We start from the raw sequence: 21,955 nt of genomic DNA on the forward strand, positions 1-21,955 counted from the left end.
GCAGACTTCCACTTAACAAGAGGCTGACAGGAAGTTAGAGAAGACAGCGGTCAAAGTAATCAAAGGATTACTCTGAAACTGCTTTAAAGTTCCCAAAGCAGGTAACTCAAATCCTTTGGCAGCAATACTTCTACCCCACAGCACACAGATCCAGACTTGCCTCGTAGAACTTAGCAGCAATTCATGCTGAGACTCAGCACTGCCCAGGCAGCAGCAGCCAGCACCGACAGAGCAGTCTGCAAACAGCTGAGTGCGTCCAACAACAAACTCTTCAGCCCTGAGTAGAGATTACACACCTTTAGCTCTTGCAATACCTACACAGTTCCAGCCTGCAGTGCATGTGCCCACTCTATCTTATGAACAAATTTCCTTTGATGTGTCATTTAAATCTGAAGGAAGGCAAATGCAGCTGTTTGAGTCAGCTGCAGCAAGTTACATCAACAGTTTCTTGTCAGTTCTGTACCAAACATGCTTCCACAAGAAGAAACAATACAGCCAATCTAAGGAAGATTTCTTTGCCTCTGAAGAATGACCTGAGATTTTCATCCACCTCCTTCTCCTGATCTAAAACTGACCCACCCACTATTGCTAGTAAATAAAGTTTTCATTTAAACACTCAGATTTAAGTTTATTCATACACAGCAAAAGTTCCACCTGCATATTAAAAAAAACAGATTAGAAGTAAATGTTTTATTCTTCCAACTAAATTCCAGTACTACAAGGGCAGTAAAACAATGATACACTGAAAAATTGCAGCAATAAACATTTGTTAAAGACTGATAGAATAAATAAAAACTACAAAAATGAGAAATCATATAAACCCATTCTTAACCCCCAAAAAAGTCATGGAATACAGAAATGCCCTCCTTCACTATTTCACAGGCAGTACTGTGGGCTATTTGCTTAAAATTGTCCTGGGATTACATTCTAACTTAACTGTGATTACAGCTTTGTTGTAGTGCACAGTTATGAAAACCACACTAACTTCAGTCAGAAGTGTCATTCTACATTTTTATTTACACAACCAGTGAAGGGCAACTTCTAGAACACCAGCTTTAATCCTTTACTTTTTCAAACTTATTAACATAAGAAGCCAAATCGTAATGATACAGCAAATGAGGCCACTGGTATTATTACAGGTAGCAAAGGTCCACATCCAGGTGGTACTGACATCAGGGAGCACTCCAAAACCAGTTGCTGCATAAGAGTGGTTGCCACTGACAAAAGCTTGAAATAACCTGTGTTCACAGGGGGAAAAAATATGGCATTGCTGCAAGTCTTTACTGGGACAGCTTGCAACAATAAAACAGGGTGTATAGGGCAGCCCACATATGCAGAAAGTGTGATTCATGAAACATCTGGAAAGAGAAAAAACAAGAGTTAATGACAGAGGTAACAAATGCCAGCTCATTGCAAACCTGCTGTGGCAGTATCAAAACCCAGCAGGCTACGGGAGACAGTTCTATATGTTTTACATGTTTTAAAAACAAGCTCATTTTCTCTCACACCTTCCTTTCAACCTCAGTCTCCCATATTATCCATTTCCAAGTATTTTGCCTTAGGGCCTAGCTGAAGCTTAACAACAAACAACGGCCATTTAAATTATTGAACATTTGGTAATTCAATGCTGCTATCGGGACCAAAAGAAACAGATACTCACAACTGGCAGGCTGTTCTCCATATCGTCGCATGATCTGGTCATGCGTGAACTTCACAAATGCGTCATATTGTTCTGCAAGGACAAAGCGCATTAGAAGTGCATTAAGTTTAACTCAAGCTGAAAAATATTCAGGGCTAATTTTTATACACAGAAATCATACAAAGTTATACACACACCCACTACTAGTCGTTTTAAGTGACATTACACAGTTCATCGCTGTCATTTCCTTCTTATCCCCCAGAACAACAATGCAGCACGTCCCCTTAATTAAAAGACTTCCCCTTACAAACTTCTGTAATGAGGAGGACAGCAATATGCTTGAAGAGAATTATGCTGCACGTAAACAAAGACCTCAATATACCTAACTCCTGCTAATGTCACACACTGTATTTTGAACTAATGAAGTGTGCCCATTTCACAGATCCATAACGGAGGCAGAGTAGTTACAGTGAACATGGCATTAAGGTCAGTGTTAGGGTTGGAAACAATTTCTCTGCTCCTATCACTACCAGATGTAAGAAAATTAATTCAATGAAATGGAAACACAGAAGTGCAGGAAAGGGATTTGCTACAGAGTTAGAAATTCTTTTTTGGTGACCATCAGAAAAATCAAAAGCAAACGAGAAACTAAAAGGATGAAATGCTAAGTGACTAACACCAAGTAATTGCAAGCACAAAAGCAGCTACTATAGGAGACACATAGTTGACTGTGGACTGCATGAAAACAGCTACTGTGCCATCTGAAATGAAATTTAGATATGAAACGTACTAATTTGGCTTTGAACTAAGCTCTGATATTTCCCAGAAAGGTTATTCTTTCTATACACGCATACATACAAATACATTTGCAGTATTTATTCAGTTTTAATATTGCACTCATCAGCAGGATATCACCTTTCAGAATTAGGAAATTGAACAAGGAGAGTAATATCTACCAGATGCCGCTCCTCTCCATTCCCCTTCCTCCCTTGTGGAAAAATACATGTGCAGCAATGTGGGGTGTTCTGAGAAAAGGGCAAGGTCAAAGAAGGCAATCTTGAACCAAAAATGCAGTTAGATTTGTAGTGGTTCCTAGTCCCACAGGTTTGCCCCATTAAAGTTCCCATCCTCTTGCAGGGATGAGCTTCACCTTTGAAGTAAACAGGGTATCAGTAATCAGCAAGTAGTGCAGCAGCAGCCCAAAGTATGGACTGGACCCAAAGATCTAAGGACATTCATCCCTGACCAAGGGGGCCCACAGTCACAGCAGCCAGTTCCCCTCTGCCCACAAGCAGGACCTGTTTCACTGCAGTTCTAACCAACAGCTTTTCAGCAGCCGTGCAAAGACTGTAGCCAAACAACAAAGTAACACAAAGAGCAGATCGAAGGATCTGTTGCCCAGAAACCATTTCAAAAAATAACAGCAACTAGAACTTTTCCTAAAAGTATGTGTTAAAGGCCAAAAATGAGCTTGCAAACTTCCTTCTTTAAAGCTGTATGTCAACATACACAGCTGCTTTGTAACATCATCTTTGTTTGAACTATGGCTTTGCAAATTTTAAAAAATCCAGCTACTAAAAAGCCCCTTTCTTGTGGCATTCAGATTCAGAAGTTAAGCAATCCAAAGGTAACAGCAATCTACAATGAACAATTTGAAAATTTAAGTGAACGCTGGTAAAGATACTTATGTCACTGTCATCCTGTATCATATACATCCTATTTCAAGTCAAAAGGTGGCTAAATGACATGTACACAAATATGATTACTATAGTCTTCACCTCAACCTTTAATATGAAAGGCTGTTTTTCACAAATTCTAGAAAACCTTTCTAGTCAGTCTTTCACTTAGCCCCTTTGCAAGCCCAAGTTCATGCTAACACGGCAGTTTCAGGTAACAGAAGCAGGAAGGGAAATTAGGGCATTACAGTGATCTGAGTTTTCCATTTACCAAATGCTCATTCTGCATGAAAAGCAACTCTGCTCACAAAGAACATGGGAAAAGAAAAGAATAGGCAGTACCTGGCTAACTACCTACACGACAACTGTGATTCAGAAAGGAATAAGGAAAGTGTCTGAATGTACACGTTCAGTTAAGTCCCTTGAAAGAAGCTATTCAATTGAGATTTATTATGGAATTTCCAGTTAATTTCCATTGACTTCACTGAGAATCTCCTTACTGAACAAAGTTTAGAAAAGCATATAACCATTCTGTCAGCAGACAACTACAACTGGCCTTCTATGTAAGGAATTTCTAAATTCTTTTGGCAGTCTCTTTCTAAATTCCCATATAATGCTGAAAATGTATTATTGGCCTCGTATACGAGATGCAGTAACGTGATCTTCCTAATTGCTCTTGGTGAGCACCACTGTAAGAACAAGTAAACCCAACTCACCTCACTAAACCACAACTCCCCAGATGGAATTCAATCCCCTCCTTTCCCAAAACCAAAAATGACAATGCTCCCTTTGGGACTGAAAGATGGAGCACATATAAGGAACTTGACAGAAGGGTTTCCTGCTTGTAAAGAACTACAAGTTGGTACTTTGAAAGCGTCTGAAACAAATGTAAATCTATCTGGCCTTCAAATGGTTATGATCAGTGCTAAATGAAATACTTCTAAGAGAATACAAGAACTAACCTAATTCCTAACAAACACAAATTAGGAGAAAAAAGTTCTGCAGTCCTAATTCATCAGTTTGAAGCAGGTTAAAAAGAAAAACACAGAAATCGAAAGTATTCAGGACTCTAGTTAAGTTGTAAATAGATGCAGATTTACAAAAGACTTAGAACTATAGGAAGTTCTTACACAGAAATGGCAGATCAGCAAGCACAGAACATGAACTGAATCTCAGGTGCAGAGACAATACTATCACAGGCAACCCACAATCCTGACACAGGTCTGTCGACTTTCAGCACAGGCATGCCTGTAGAAGGTTTTATTCACACACCTGAAGAGATCAGAAAACTTTAATTCTGATGTGTTTTCAGGTGGGAAGCAGAACAGCTGTAGGTACTCAAACACAAGTCTGCTGCTGAATGGTGCACTCAGATGCTCATTATAATCACACTAAATATTAAATTAGATACCAGATCATACTATGAAGGCACCTACTCTGAATGCACCAGAATTTAGGTGCTCAAATGCCAGCAAGAGGCTTAGAAGTAGAGGACTTCAAAAACTGAAGAAAGGTCATATTTACAATGCTGACATTAACATGATCCTTTTGGAAAGATAAGCTGGCATCAGGTGCCAAAAATTTCAGCTGAATGGTGTGAAATACAACAATTCAACACGGCACATCAGAAATGCAGTTAAACTGACTCTCAGGCAGATATCAGACACTGCTGGCAGCAGTGTAATGTTAATACCGGGAAGAGAAAGGGAAATCTTAGGTACTGTCATCTTGCCAAATTCCAGAAAAAAGAAGTCAGTTCCCAAGCAGGGAAAAAAATCCAGAACACAAGACGTTCTTCACAAAGAGCTCTTAGGGCAGTAGAATACAAAGTCCTTCTGGGAAAAAAAATGAGGAGGAAACGATCAACTCAGACATGATAGCTAGAGAAAGTTCTAACTGAAATAAAACCACTATTTTCACTGATTAGTAATACCCAGGAGTCATAGTTTCTATCCAAAGCAGCATAGACGAAAAAAAAGGAGTAAACATTGTTTTTTCCATTCTGCATGTAACCCCATTCCTTAATAAGATAGGTCAGGAAAAAAAAAAATATTGTATCACAAAAATAAGAAAAAGTTTTAAGCTTCCAAACTCACTTTAACACATCATTCTGAATTGTAAGATACCTGCAAGTTTTGTGGTCAAAATTTCTTCATACTCTTCACGGATTTTCTCTTCACGTTCTTTCAGCAAACGTTCACAGATCATTCCAACTTGTCTGAGAGTAAAGAGGGGCTGTTCTTTTTTCAATGGTGATGATGCTGCAGATGAAGTACCTAAGATTAAATATTTGGGCACAACAATTTACAAGTAGATCAGAATCATTTTTATAATCAGTTTTCTTCACATCCTTTACATTAAAGGAAGTTTACAAAATATCTGGAGAAATCTTTCTCTGCTACTTGAACCTCCTAATTACTATTAAAGTAGAACTGGACACTCAAAAGGAACATATCTGCAATGGACAACAAGCACAACTATCAAAACACCAAGAGTGTTACACAAACACTATGAACACCATTTATATGGCAGTTGCCATATACAAATTTAAGCTTCTATTTTATATAAAAATTACAGTACAGTATATTAGTGCAATGATAGCTGCTTTGCAAAAGCCTATTATAGTATCAGGGACAGGGTATGCAGGACAGTCTCTTGAAAACAAATGCCAGCTTTACATCCTACCGATTCTTAAAATGAGAAGCTACCATCTTCCAGATCAATGCTAGTATTGACAAAAAAAGGCAGCAGTAACTGGTGAGAATGTGCCATAAACCACCAAGTAACTAGAAAAAATTATTTACACAGAGTCTAAAAACACACAGAATTACACGGAATTTTCTGGGTACCTGGCAAAGCTGGTCCAGTAAGGAGAAATGCATGTGGCTGTGCATCAGTAGAACAACAAGGATCTGTCTGCTGGAAGCTATTTTCTAAATGTCTTCTCTTCTGCATGCGTTTGTACTCCTGTTTTATGTTGTACAGAATTTGTTCTAAAAAAAAAAAAAAAAAATTACATGTCACCATTTTGCTTGATTTTCACTCAGACACCAAAATGCTGTAAGCAAATAACAGATGACAAAAGATAGACTCTTACAACATGGTCTGCAAAACCCACTATGTTTTTTTCAAGACATATACAATTAAACTACTTACAAGAAATGTTAACCCAGACTTTTTTCACCAGGAGAATATTAGCAAAAACATTGTTAGTTAAGGTCAAGTATTGGTGCCAGAGTACTGCTAACAAAAATGAATGGCATCCTAAAATTTAGGAGCTATCAACTATACAATACACAAGGATAAAAATTAGGCTATAAAACTTATACTGGTATTAATAATCTTCCCTTCATACATTTAATTTGCAACCATCTTTCTCCCCCACACAAGGTTTATCACTCATGCACTTAACAGTAACAACAGACTCTAGAATAAAACATCCATATGAAATACCATTCCACTCTGTAGGTTTAGTGGCCTACAGGCAGCACAGTGAAGAAGAAGAAAACACAATTTAGACAACATGCAAAGAGCACCTACCGCTTAAAATATCAAAGAATTGGAAACTACAGGTAAAACACAGAAGCCTTCCACAACATTTCTGACAGCCTCAGATCTATCTAAATAAACGTAATGGATGGATCAATAGTCTCTTTTAAAGGAGTATGGCAATATGTAGTTCAGCACTTGATTACACTAAACAAAATACAGCACATTATTCTAATAACGTCATCTCCACTATAGAATGACAAGGGAAAATGCAATCCCTGCAATGGAACTACCAATCCCGTGTGCCTTCTCCCTGAAATTCCATGTACCAAACGGCTCTCAGGTGCATTAGTGGCCTTAACTGCATATCCTCTAGCAATGTAAAATATTAAAGAAAAAAAAAATATTTTTCTATTTTTTAAGGAGACCTACCCATAAAGAGGCTTCTAAAAACTCTCTTTATGAGAATTCTTAGTTTTAAATGCTCAAATACAAAAAAAAAAAAATCCCTACCAGACTGGCTTTTACTCAGACTTCTAAAGTTTTTGGCAAAGATAGCTTTCCAAAACTCACATACATACAAATCCACGTGATCATGTCAAAGTTGCAAAGGACTCCACTCAGAACCTTCCTATTTCTGTTCTGCATTTTGCCAATACAAAATTCTCAACTAATTTTCACGTCTGTGATCCCTACACTACTGAGGTTCCATATCTGATCATTTTCTAGTAAGCAACCATGTGATGCAAGTGACTTCAGCTACCAGCTTATTCAGTCAGTGGCCGAAGCCTCTAGTAGACCAAGCAGAAGCAAACGCTCGACAATTCTTAGCTCAGATGTTTAAATATTGGCGTGGTTCTTCAATTCTGCAAGTCAGTCTAGAGGCTTCTGATTTACAAAAAGAAAGAAAATTGTTTCCAGTCAACAGGAATACCAGCATTTTCAGCAAAGGAGCTTCTTGGATTTTGTCCATTGATTAAAGCCTTTATACCTTTTCAGTCCAGTGTCTGAAGTTGTACAATTTTCAGCTCCCTTAGATGAGGTCAATAACTTGGTTCAAAGAAGCAGCAAATGCAGAAGACATAAAAAGGAAACACAGCAGGAAAGCTGGAAACTAAGCAAGTGGGGAGAAAAGTACTTGAGGGGGCTTAAGGATTCCTGTTTTTTGTAGGACAAGATACACTGCAGCATGGTACAGAAATATATAAATCGTGTTAAACCAAGATGGACTCAGGCTTCCAAAATTAAACAGAATCCCATCTAGAGTTTGTGAGAGGCACACACACATCAGTCAGAGAATGGCCCTGCAACATTTTTACTCAATGACATTATGGTGGTAAAATAATATTCCTCAAAATCAAGTGCTGTTATCGCTAAAGTGATTCTGCATAATTTTGAGAGAGAACCAAACTAGCTCATAAGACCACATCTGTCCTAAAGCATGTCTACACTATGAGAAACACGACTGCACACATTCACACTGTATTTGCATTAACAAAAAACGTAATAGACCATGTCCATCCTTCACTACGACTACTTCGTCTTGGGCATACTTTACAAATCCCACATGAAAAATATCAGCCAAATTTCAAGTGTAACAACTTGAATAAAAATCTTCTCTACAGCTCTCCTTTGTATTACCTTTTTGCAGAAACATTCTCAAACCACATTAACCACCAGCATCATGGAAAACAAAAAAAGTAAACAGACTGGTCAACTGAGAAAACAGCAAGAGTTAAGTCAACAATCATCAGCCAGGTTTCCTCCAGTCCTAATAACATTAGAAATTAAACAGGCAATAATTTAGAGAAAATGTTAAAATACCAGCCAGAATAGAAGGAGTAAAAGCAACGAGGTGGGGAGTAGGGAAACAGGGAGAGGCAGCAAAGAATTTAGGTACTGACTTCGGGGAAAAAAGTAACAACTAGGATAGAAAATGAAGATTTGTGCACCAAAGACACATTATTCTATTCCAAATTATACTGAATTTCGGACAAAGAAGTCTCTTTTGTTACAGCAGTTTCATCTTTTAATTTGGCAACACTTTTTAATTTGCCACCTTCAAATTTAGCTCTGAAAATCAAAAACCTCAAAAAACGCCATGACAGATACATTGGGAGATCCCTGTCCTGACAAAATCACTTTGACAGTTTGCATTACTATGACTTCAGGTAAAGGTAGAGAACTAAGCATAGTGAGATAGAGGAAGAGACTATTTAATGAACATGACACTGACTACATCGCAAACAGCAACCAGGAGAAAAAAGCCTGAAATGTTAAGGCCTGGCTGAACACTTGTTTGGCACGTACATAACCTAGTTTGGTGAACGATATTCCTCTATTCAGACAAATTTAGGAGATGTAGCGCAATATTGCTCAGTACAGAGAACTGGACTACAAGCTGTACTCAGTGCCTTGCTGATAGTAGGCAAGGTGACTGTGAGAATGACTCGTCTCATGCCTTCCTGATTTAAAAAATCAAGGTTAACAGTCAAGAAACACAAGTTTAACGTGGCACCAAACTTTCAATAACTTCTCACATAAGTGATCAGACCAGAAATGCTTCAAATAAAGCAGGCGCATTTTTGCACCAGCAAAGACTGAGTAGACATTTTTATTAACTTACAGTGGCATAAAATCTTTGACTTTAAAGAAAATGGCTTCACTGTGAAGTGAAATGTAAGACTGCAAATATTTATGACTCATTTTAAATGAAAATCTGAATGCTAAATTAAAATAATCTACTACAGTAAGAAAAGTTGTTTAAGTGCACTAAGTTACTTCTGTCATTTTCAGTTCTGCCTCATAAATCCACAAAAATATGTGGAAAATGTTTTTATAGCATCTCAGCACCTGAGAGAAGCCATGAAATATTAAGGCAGTGCAAGCCAGACAATACCTATATAGCCGACATCTAACTGGAAAGACCTTTAAAGCTCTGGCCCAGTTAAACAAAGCTTAGAGTTAGCAGATCCAACCTAGTTTTGCTTCCAGAAAACCTTCCTGCCTTTTTTAAGTTCAGTTTCTTAACCTCTCTTACTTCCAATTAGCTCTGACTATTCCCTCTGCAGTTGACAACTGAATTAAAATGTGCATTTAACTGGTGTCAAACACAGGACAGGTTGTTTTATGTGTTCCTCAACGTAGAGGTCAAAATTGTCCTTTACAACAATGACATGCATTTTAATTAACAAATTATTTTATATAAAAAACTAGAATCTTAAAGTACACCCGTTAAAGAAAACCTGGTTTATGTGAGTTTCTCTAGGACTATAAAATTGAAGTGAGAACTTGAATCCCATATTACAACTTATTAGGTATTTTAAAGAAATACTTTCATCCATCTTATAGGTGCTGAAGTTCAAATCAAACGTCGTAGATCATACAGTGATTTCATCTGAGGTGACAAAAGTAATATATTTAATATGATCAAACATACATCTCTGTGGCCTATCCTCAGTTTCTTTTTAATTTCAATTTATCCCCTCTACTCAGTGTTTCCTACTGGGGTTAGAGATGCCTCTGAAGGCACAGAGCTATTTAGCAGGGAAGACCAGGCAGAGGTAAAAATGAGAAGTAAAAATGAGACTTGCTGAATCTAGGGTATCAGTAAGAAAAAGCCACACTGCTAACGCACTGAAATGAATTAATACTTCATAAATAACATTTCAAATTCAAGATGACTACGACTCTCTGCCAACTTCTTATACCACCTTCTCCTCCTTCAGGTCCAAGGCTAAGATAAAGAATGATAAACCAAAAATGCTAGTGTCTCACTGTAACCTCTGAAGGGATTCAGTCAAATATACCTCAATACAATGAAATGCATGGACACTTTTTTTATCTGGAGCTGTGTGCTGAGAGCATAAAGTTCAGTACACAGGTTCCTGAAATACTGCATTAAGAAAGACAGCTTTCACACCAATTTTCTTTCAGAACTTGAGATGCAACTCAGAGAAGAAAGATTTCCTAATGAAGAGAGGATGAAACATCAAGGGGGCAAATCAGAGTCCAAGTCTGACATCTGAAATATGATCTGTCATGCTAATGGATTACAAAGCCAAATATTCATTTCCAAGGAGTAATGAAGTCTTCTAACTTCCTTTAATTCATGATAAAAAGTCAAGTTAATCTTTTCCAAAATTCTGTTATCTACTTCCTTCATCCTGACCTATAATTACCTAGAAATTATGTACAAAGGAAACAGCAGTGCAACATGAAAAGGTAACAAGGCAAACAATTATTTTCTCCATTTTAATAACTGCTTATCAACTGTGTAGGTGCTGATTGTTCCCCTGAAGGATTTTTCTTCTTTTAGCTTGATTTTTAAACTAGCAATCTCTCATCTCAGCTTCTGGCTTCTCTCATTTAGCTGAAGGAAAATTCAGCAAAACACACAGGAAGGTGACTCAATAGGCTGAAATCAGAGTAGCAGTTTTCCTGGCCTGAAATGGAATCTTAAGCTCAGGTTTCAGTTTGCATTGTCAGAATTCGACATATGTATTCCAACTTGAACCATGCCTGAGATTTCTTCTGAGTAATAATCAAATGCTGATGTCAACAGCATGCATCTTTAGGGATTTCAGCTTCTGTTAAAGCAAAACTGCTCCACTGTCCCTAGTTCAAATTTATGTATGACATTTCCATTAGGCCTTCGCCCTTATTCAACATCTAGGTGATGCTACCATAAACCTAGTTTTGGTCTCTCTACCAGACTACTGACACAGAATGTCAATTTTAAGATGCCAGCTTCCCCTAAGGGCAGCACTGCAGCAGAGCAATAGGTAACAGTATTCCCCACTTTTTTCTACCTACTTAACCAAGGAATTCACAGGCACAGACAGCCATTACAACCCAGCTAGTCCTCTTACTCGCTTGCTTTGGTCACACTGATGTGACCATTTTATTCCACCGATGTTTCTTAATTAGGCATGGTCTATTAAGACTCCAGTAACAGAATGTATACTTTTGGAAACCATGCTCACCTCAGAGGAGCATGCTGTAAGCCCGAAAGAACACTGATAAAGTGTACACAGTGACACTTCTCAGCCACTGCTATAGCTACACAATGGACAGGAGCAGCTCACAATGGACTCTGGGGCACAGAGTAGGCTCCCTCTCGAGATCCAATTACTTCGGGTTTCAGGCTGACGAAGGCTCTGGTTCTCCCACAACAAGCTGGATGCTCACATATGCATTAGCTCATTCTGCAAATGTGTTATTTCAGGAAATCCCAGTTCTCCTGATCAAGGGGTTGAGGAATGAAAAATAAATCAAGCAATGCAAAATGTATTAGACACAGCAATTAGATCTTTCCCTTCACATAAAAAATTGTCACATTGCATTTATCAGACTTGCCACTGAAACAAAAAACTGCTTCAACATTTTATGACACCTACAACCAAGGATATTTAATATTTATAGTCACCACAGGCATCTATGCAGAAATTTCTCATATAAACTAAATTATCAAGTCCATTACATGACTTTTTTTAAGGGGTGGGAATGTTTTGTTTTTTAAAATCCTAATGATTTCTGCAATACTGGAGCACAATGAGAAATCTGGCATCTCACCAAGATAATTTAGCAATAAATACACATGTGGATAAATGTTAACAAAACAGAAATTAAGTAGAAAGAGATGCAGCACTACTATGTCACATTCCAAAGCCCTTAGATCTGTTCTTTAAAAGCCAAACCTGTACTTGGCCACTGCCTGACCAAGTTTGAGACAGAAGTACTTCTGTTTGCTCAAGAGGGCAACTCAAAGGTCATAGGAGGACAGCTTATAGGGAAGACTAACAGTTCTTCCTATTCAAAGGGCAAAGTAATTTTCTTGCATTAACTTTGAAAACGTGTGTCAATTATATCAATTTTTTCCAGACTATTCTCTGAAAGAAAAGGGTATATATTAAAGGCAAATTCATCTACCTTCTGTTTGTAAAGAGTCCCTCCTGAGGGAAGGACTCTTACAACCAACTCCTGTTGCAATCTGTAACTGCCCTTAAAGCAGTAAATACCAATTAGGCACACTCATTACTAAGTACTGCATAAATTCAATAGTTTTCACATTCTGTCAAACTTTTGACATTATCTCTGCTTGGATTTCGACCAGTGACCTGAGTTGAAGGCCTGTTCTCAAAAGCTCCACCCACTGCAATTTTTGGTTTGCAACATTAGTTAGTTGCTGGGGAAGTCTCAAGGCAGATGAATGTTTCAGATGGAGGAAAACCTGCACGTGCAAAAGTCTGTGGATTTTTAAGTGATTTCATGAACAGCTTTTAACTACAACATTCTTGTATAAAGTTCTACTGGCAAGTTAAACTGATTTTGGATGGAGTGTGGAAAAAGAGCTACCGATTTCAGTTTGTCTTTACAGTTACTATGTACCAGGAATAAGGAGATTTAAATCCCTAAGGTCATCACTCTCTCTCCCTTACACCCCCCACCCCATTTCTTTGGACTGTATTTGCCACTGTAGCTTAAACCTCAGAAATATCCAGACATGCAGGCTTTTAACAACTGACTTGCCTCCAAATTTAAAAAATGTCAGTGTAGTTTTTTCTTTTTTTTCTCCCCACTCCCAAACATAATCTTTCATCATGGTAAAACTGAAAACAAGGGTTCCAAAACATCCAGCAGAGAACAGAAAAAATAGTACTGCCACTGCTTTCTCCCTTCACCCTCTAGAATTCATTTAACAGCTTTCAACAGCAGCCTTCCGACTTCAGAGGAAACCCAACAAGTGTAATGCGTTATTCACAGGCATCCAGACCCAACTGCAGTTATTCTGATTATACAGAACAGTCTCATTTATAGGTAGAACTCACATGAAACTAAAACTCATCTGTAGTATTCAAGCAGTAGAAAAATTCTTAGAGGAGCCACTCTTTCAAAACTAAACCCATTTTATGCCAGGCAGGGATGTTCTGCACTGCTTATAGTGAACACAGTTTTAAAAACACCATTCTACATGCAAACAATGGTATTCAAAAATTAGCAAACATACTTAAGAGTATGCTCAAGCCAGTAAGCACAATTCCGTTTGGCTGCCAAATTCACCAACAAACTGGAAGTGACCTAACAGCTGTTCAAATAACCAAAAAATATTAAAACACTCTCGCAAGAGATAAATTTCATCTTGAGTAAGCCTACCCTCTCTCAAACAAACGTACTGGTTATTTGTCTATGACCACTCTATACAGGCAGCTGTTTTCTCATCTGACTCAGTTCTTAGCACACCCCTCAATCAATCTGTATTCTACTTCTAGATAATTCTTTTTTGAAATAATGAACGATGTAGTAAGAAATCCTGGTGTTGATACAGTTTCCACCGGCTGAAGTTAAACACCAGCAGGACAGAACAGAAGAGAAATGTTTATGGGTGAACTTAAAGTATAAGCATCAGGTTTTATATCCAGAGCTCTGATTTCATATGACCCCTACTTTTCATTAAACAAAATTCAGACAGACATTTTTTAAGTGCTAGAAATCTAAGCATTATAGTAACAGATTGAGGAAACCGTAAGTGAAGTCAACTGAATTCTGGCTATTGTTAACAAATTTCCCAACGCAAAACGGTGACTCAGTTGGGAACACTTTTCAAGTCAGACTGGAATTCTTGTCACACAGAGCAAGATTCATCTAACCCTAATGTAGACATCTGAATGCTTACATGGTCACAAACTCAGTTTGCAGTCACTGGAAAGCAATACATATTTCTGCAGCACACTTTGCCTCAGCCTAAATCAGAGGTCTAGAATAAACCATCTGTTTCTTCCATCTGACTATCAAGAAAACTACAAACTATTAGGTCAGACATACATTTACAAAGTTAGATGAGATGAATCCCACATAATCTTTCAAGTGTCCCCTTTAAAATGATACACTCTGGTTTGCTCACAAATGGTTGAAATGAAATACAGACAATGTGGCAATAACCCCAAATTCAACTGAAGGTAAAAACTAAATAAGCTGATTAACAGACACATTTTTACCAGCATGGTTTATTTAAAGATTTTTTTTTCCTGTAACATAAACCAAAGAGAGAGTTTTTAAGCTAAATCCATGCAAACATGCACAATTTATAAATGCTTCAAGCACTGTAAGAAACATTTTGATTTACTGTCCTTCCTTCTTCATTATATTATACAAATGGCTTACATAAAATACATCCTTGTCTGTACAGAATCACCTTTTCACACAGAGTACTACCTGCACCTCTGATTTTCTCAGGAGATAATGAGGCCTGTATATGCTCAATTTCAGTAACATTTCGATTTCTTAAGCCTTTCAGAATCATTAAGATAGGAGCTTAGGTATTACCTCAAATACTGCTGTAGGTTGACTCTACTAAAAATCTTATTGATTTGTCTCCTTTCCGCAATATATATTTACTGGCCAGATGATATTTCTATTAAATATTCATAACCTAAGCTCTCCAAATCCTAAAGAAACAAGCCAAAAGAAATCCTTGCAAAGAAGCAACACTTATCCTCTAAATTAATTCTGATTTTAAACATCTCAAAGTACATGTAATGCCTCACTGTATCAGGGAGTGCCATCCATCACAACTCTCATCTCAGACCGCTGACTCATTCAAGATCTTTTCCTAGAGGTTCAAAAAACAAATCAAGGCGCCGATGCCAAGTTTAACTCTGTATGTCCAGTATATATTTCCTCCACAGCAATTTTTTTATTATTTCATTAAAACCTGTAAAAAAATGTATTCTACGATATAGTTTTCAAACCAAGAATATCGGAACATGGCACTGCCCTACGTGGAGGAGATGGCAATTTGAAAACACACTCAAACTTACTGCCTGGTAATCTGGAGCCAACTTTTGTTATACAAGAGTACCGAATGCAACGGTGGAAGGAATTCTGCTGCAACAACTGCAGAGGGCTTATTTCCCCTGCACACAAAGGACACGGATGCATCCATACCTCGGCGCTACAGCCGCTCATGGCCGCGAGCTGCACCGTCCCTGAGTGCATTGCTGGAAGCTGCCCACTGGACTAACCATAGCACGGGCCAATCAATCCCGAGTGCCCAGCCAAGATTCATTCCTTTCTTCTCTCCCTACTCGCTGCTAAGAAGAACTCGGTTGATTTTTAATTGACAACCCTTACACAAGCAGACCTGGAGCTTTAAGGGCTGCGACTGACTCATCTCTCGCAGGTTAAGAATGTAAAAGGGTTTCGTTCTTGCCCCGCGTCTCCCAGACGAGGAGAACGCCCGATTCCATTTTATCTGCCCTAAAGGCAACTCTCACCCTTGCACACAACCGCCTTCAACGCTCGGTTTTCCTATGGAACTTTAAGGATGCCATAGAACGGGTCAGCCGGGACGGTGGCCCGCATTAAGGGGCTGGGAGCAGAATCACCCCTTTGTTTTATCCGCTTTTCCCTTTTCCCACTGGTGTTTTGCGGGTGATGGATGACAGGCCGCCCTCCAGCTCCTTCCCTCCCCCCACGATATCTGAGCAACGGGAGGAGGAGGTGCCGCCGCCGCCTCGACCCATGGATAATGGCTGCGAGGAAAGGAGCGATGAGGGCCCCGCCGGCGCTCCCACTCCCGACCCCAGCCCAATCTCGGTCACACCCCCAGCCCCTGCCACCCCCAGCGTTTCCGCAGCTCGACTCGCCCCTGCGGCTCCCCTTGCCACATCCAGGCACCCGGGGAAAAGGAGAAAAAAAAAAAAAAAGCCGGCCTCCCCCCTTCCTAGGATAGAGCTTCCCCTCCACCCAGCACACCTCTCCGCCCCGTTCTCCCGCTCGGGCCCCTTTTTCCAGTCTCCCTCCCGCATTCGCCGACCCCTTTCCCTATGGCCACCCTCCCGCACCGGCTCAACCCGCCCCCCTTCTTCCTCCCCTTCCCTCCTCCTCCTCCCCCTCTCCTGCTGCAAACGGCCATTTCTATTGTGTCTCTCGGTGCCAAGCCGACCACGGATCGCCCCGGCCGCTGCCAGCGGCACAGCCCGGCAGAAAATGGCTGGAGGGGGACGCTAGACCCACCCAACCTTCCCCTCTTCCTGCTCCTTCTCCTCCCCGTTCCCCGGCCGCTTTCCCGGCCCCCTCCCCGCCGAAGTGCCCCCGGGGCGGGTGCCGGGCATAGGGGGTGCCGCGTCCCCTCACCTGTGGTGAGCCGGGACGACACCTCTCCGAAGGGCGAGGGCTCCATGCGCAGGTATTTCTGCGGGGAGGAGGCGGCGGCGGCGAAGGAGGAGGAGGCGGCCGAGGCCGGGGCTGACAATGGCGTACATCGCCTCCGCTTCGGGGACGCCGGGCTCAGCAGCGGGTCAAAATCCAGAGTCCTTTTCAAAGTGGCGCCGCAAGCCATGGCGCGGGGCGGCCAAGGGGGCTCGGAGCGAGGGGCAGCGCAGACGGTGGTGGGAGCAGCAGCAGTCGGCCCTGCCCAGAGGCGCCTTCCCCGCTGTCTGGGGCGGGCTGGGGGGGAGGGAAGGGAAAGGAGGGGGCGGCTGCGTCAGGGCCGCCTCCGCCGCCTCCCCGCCGGCCTCTCTCTGGGGAGCGGCCCCGGCAGCGGCAGCAGCAACCCCGGCTCGGTCCGGCTGGATCTCCGCTCTCCCCGCCCGCTCCGCCCTGCCCGGCCGGGACAAATTCCGCCCTCGGCCGGTGGGGGGGCGCGATCCGTGCCGAGGGGCGCGGGGCCGGTGCCAGGGGCGCGGTGCAGAGCAGCCGATGCGAGGCGATGGCGGCAGAGGGGCCTGGGCGACGGCGATGGCGGCGATGGCGCTCCCGGCCGTAACCCCCGCACCAGCAATATGGCGTCAACAACAACGCCGCCGGTTCAAACGCCAGCCCCCCCCCCGTCCCGCTGCGGAGGCTCACGGGACTCGTGGTTTTCTCGCCCCGCCCCTGACGCTCAAACCCGGGGTGACCACTGGGGCCCTAGAACTACAATTCCCGGCGTACTCCGCGCCGGCCGCGCCGGCTTCCGGGCTCCGGTTTAAATCCCCCCTGGGAGGGTGCGGGCCGGGGTGTGGGACTCGTCGGGGTCCCGGGGAAGGGGTGAGGGTTCTCGTCGGGACAAAGGGTGAGAGCCCTGTCTGGTCTCCGAGTGGCTGCGGTAGCGGCTGTATGTCCGTGGGTCGCTTGTCTGTATGTGAAAAAGGGGCAAAGTGCGTTCAGTGGCCCGCATGGCCAGGGCAGAGCAGGGAACGTGCGGGAATCGGAGGTGACAGCTAAGGACACGCCAGGAAAGGCCTCACGGTGTCGGGAGCTGTATCTCAGGGTAACCGATTGGTTTCCCCGCGATTGCATAAAGGGCATTCTTGCTTAAGGAGGGCGGTGAGGGAAGAGTGCTTGTGGAAAGAGCACAGCTCCTTCCTGTGCAGCTTCCTGATTGAAATAAACTGTGTTGCAGTTCACCCCGATGGAAAAGCTAACAGAGGTTGATAGCCCCCCAAAATATATGTAACTTTTAGCTTTTCTGTATCTTGTTAATTTAACCATGGTCATAAAGACAGCTTGTTTTTGGAAGATAAAATTATGAATATGACCTTGTAAAATTTTAACACTTTGTTGTTTTTTTATTGTGTTCTGAAATGTAAGGTAGGCTTTCTCTAACGGTATAAAAATCCCACAAACCTTACCATCATTTGGAGGCAGGGATTGCTGTATACGCGTTTGGTGTTGGCATATATTGCTAATTAAGCCATAGCAGCACCCATTCAGTCTAAACACAAATGTGCTTTGCTGGCAGTGTGGTTGTGCTGCCCTTAGTATGGCCGAGGTTCCAGGTGGTGGGGTGACCTGGCAGAACCTTTCTGCCCAACAAATGATTTGCTTTCTGGGACAGACAGCTCATGACAATGTTGGAGCAATTAGGTGAAATTCACCATACGTTTGCTTGAGTTGCCTCGGCCTAAAACTGATTATGGAAAATAGGAGAATGATTCCTCTGCTGTGAGCTTTTCCTCTGCACAGGAAGTACTTGGAGTTTTTCCTTGGAAAGGAGGGTGCTGACAAGCCTTTCTAACACTAAGACAAGTTCTGATTCTTCGTAGCAAGACTCAGGAAGTGTACTGCTGTTATTACAGTCTTATAATTGTCCTATTACTATACCGGTACTACGACTTCTGTGGACATTCTTCTTTGCAATAATGATGGCTCATTTTCCATTTGTTTAATTCTTCGTTTCTATTACATTTCCCTAAGCAGATAAGTTTCCCTGTGTTCAGGAATCATCACTGAGTACTCTTACCAAGCACTTCACCCAGCAAGACTAAGGCAAAAGTGCTCTTGCAGGCTTTGAATTAAGGAAGCCCTGTGTGTATGATGTACCTACTTAGTTTGGAATGTCCTTTGCCCTGCTTCTGCCACCATCTGTATGTTGAGAAGTGCTTGTGTTTGGGTGCGATATTGGAAAAAAAGATAAATTTCAGAATAACCAGCATTTTCCCACTGAACTTAATATTTTAGATACATATTCTGCATTCAGCAGCAGCAAAGATTTGGTTATGTTAACTCATGTCACACTAGATCCTAAGGACCATTCAGGTGCAATTTAAGTCAATTAAAACAGTCTGAGGAATCAGGTGAAACTTCATCAAGATAAGCTACTAGAAAGTCAGCTTTTGCCAGCATAGGCAGCACTGTAATTGTAAGCAATTGATTAGAACCATGATTGTCCTAATCAACAGAATTACTTGGCTTTTATCTGACCTTTAGTTGGTTGAATTAAACTGAAGTCTGATTAAAGTCAAAACAAAAATTCACACAGCCCTTTGCAGCAAATTAAACCCAGCTAAACCAATGCAGCTTTGCATGTAGACAAGCCCTAAGGCAGCAAAATGTCCAACAGCAGTGACAAAGTGCTTGATGATCGTCAGGGAACATGTGTTTTTACTTTCATGGTGGCAGGAAACACCATAGGGTCAAGGCTGCAAACCACTGTTTATATTGTTCTTTCTTCTACTTACTTATTATATAACCAATTTGCAGTGCCCCATTATGTGCTACATGGGGTGCCTTTAAAATTATATATTATAAGCATATTTTTAAGATAAATAATACCCGCACATTTTATTAATACTGAGAATGGGAGAGCTTATTCATAAATGGTGATGTGCTAGATTTTATTGGATCTGCACTTCAAGCACGACACCTGTTAAAAAGACAAGTTCAGATGTAGGACAACTTTTTGACCTTTCTATAGCCTTGAATGAGGTGGGAAAGCAACCCTTTCAGTGTATTGCTTTGGGACTGTGATGGGAATGTCATAGGTGACCAAGTGTTGGGCTTTGCATTCTCTTTTCTTCCTCTTCCTTCTGCCATTGCTTTGTTTCCCCATTGTTTTTTGTTTTCTTTTCTTTGCTGTCTTCTTCTCATTCTCTTTGTATACCATCTTGACTCTGCTTTCTTTTCCTTTTCCTTGAGACATCCTTTTAATTTGATGTGAGGTCCGCATCACAGTCCCTATCTTTCTTTTATGCCATCTAACCATATTCCTTCCACTTCACGCAGTGGTTCATTTCTCATTTACCTGTCATGCTTGCCAACATGGGAGCATGGATTAGTTGATCTATTTTCTAGGACTTATTCACCTCACCCAGAGTGAGCGAAACTCACTTTAAGCATTGTCATGCTACTTGAATTTGGATATGCATACCGAAGGTTTCTTACCTGTGTATCAGGCACACGTTTTAGTTGCCAGTTTTGTGACCAAAATGTAGTGGAGGTTATCTGTCAGAACATCAGTGAAGCGTTTGTATGGTGCCAGGTGAGAAGGATGATTTAAGTTGAAAAAAATGGAGGTTAGTGCAGGAGTTGTAAGGTGGGAGAAACAACCAAAATAGAACTGGAATGAATTTCTCAGTCTGTTTTGCTATACAGTCACATAGATAGTGCTGGCCAAAGAGGAAGGATGCACAGGAACAGGAGTGAAAGGCAGAGTCGGTGAAGGTTAGCTCTGCTTATTTAGATGCTGGTAAACTGTATGAAAAATTGTGATCTGAACCTGCAACATGCACTGATTTTCAATAGGACAAATCTATTTCTTAGGCCCGAGATACTAAGGTGTTTCCAGCAGAAGTACAGAAGTATATTTCACAATATGAGAGACATTAAAAGCACCTATTTTCTCTAAAATTCTATATATATTTCCACATACTCAGGAAAGATAAATTAAAACCAGAGTCTGTACAGGTAAAGATGACTGAGCTGATTAGGATAATAGAAATGGAAAAATTAGAGCAGGAAATTAAAGTGTTGTTATTTAAGGATTTTTACCCTAACCAAATAATTGTTGAAGTGTATGATTTTTCTCTAAAACACAAGGAAGAAATAAGTTCAGGAGATCTATTTTTGTGATGAAGACTGTCAGTTACCTCACCCAAACTCTAAATAAGGGAAAGATTTATAAGTGCCAGAGGAATCAGTTTCCAGAGCACTCTTCCAGTAGGAGTAGTATGGGTGAAAATAAACAAAATCAACACCAAATGTTTAGACTAGGGTTAGGTGGGCTTTAGGTAAGGCTTATTATTTTTTTAGAAAGGGATTGTATGGTACAGTTGCTTTCAGTGACATGAGACTATTGAGAATGACCCAGGAAGTTCTGTAATATAAAGTGACAACAACGAAGTCACAGCGAAACTAAACTTTTTACTGGATGGAGTTGATTTTCTTCACAGTAGCTAGTGTGGGATAGGTTTTGGGTTTGTGACCACAACACTTGATAGTACAAGGGATGTTTTCATTATTGCTGACTAGAGCTCATACAGTGTCAAGGCCGTTTTTGTTTCTCACTCCACCAACAAGGATGCACAGTGAGTTGGAAGGGGACACAGCCAGGACAGCTGACCCCAACAGACCAAAGGGACATTCCATATCATATGGCATCATGCTCAGCATATAAAACTGAGGAAAGAAGAAGGGAGGGGGGGGAAGTTCATAGAGACAGCATTTGCCTTCCCGAGTCACTGTTACATGGGATGGAGTCCTGCTTTCCTGGGGATGGCTGAACACCTGCCTGCCTGTGAGAAGTGGTGGAAGAACTTCTTGTTTTGCATTGTTTGTGTGTGCAGCTTTTGCTTTCCCTGTTAAACTGCCTTCATCTCAACCCATGAGTTTTCTCACTTTTACCTTTCCAGTTCTCTCTCCCGTCCCACCAGGAGGGGGTGAGTGATTG

The 21,955-nt window shown here is 41.2% G+C and overlaps 1 protein-coding gene across 1 annotated transcript; it reads right to left on the bottom strand.

Annotated features, from left to right (window-relative positions):
- Positions 1-675: 675 nt before the first annotated feature.
- AKIRIN2 (akirin 2) lies at positions 676-17,585 on the bottom strand. Its single transcript, XM_027743549.2, has 5 exons — positions 16,942-17,585; positions 6,165-6,308; positions 5,442-5,591; positions 1,661-1,732; positions 676-1,358 (listed from the first exon to the last, which is right to left on the bottom strand). Exons 1-5 carry the CDS (start codon positions 17,144-17,146, stop codon positions 1,348-1,350), a joined length of 582 nt encoding a protein of 193 aa, XP_027599350.1. The 5' UTR covers positions 17,147-17,585; the 3' UTR covers positions 676-1,347.
- Positions 17,586-21,955: the final 4,370 nt, after the last annotated feature.

The sequence above is a fragment of the Pipra filicauda genome, unplaced genomic scaffold, assembly GCF_003945595.2.
Source record: "Pipra filicauda isolate LSUMZ 115617 unplaced genomic scaffold, ASM394559v2 scaffold60_size3304689_pilon, whole genome shotgun sequence".
Taxonomy (NCBI): domain Eukaryota; kingdom Metazoa; phylum Chordata; class Aves; order Passeriformes; family Pipridae; genus Pipra; species Pipra filicauda.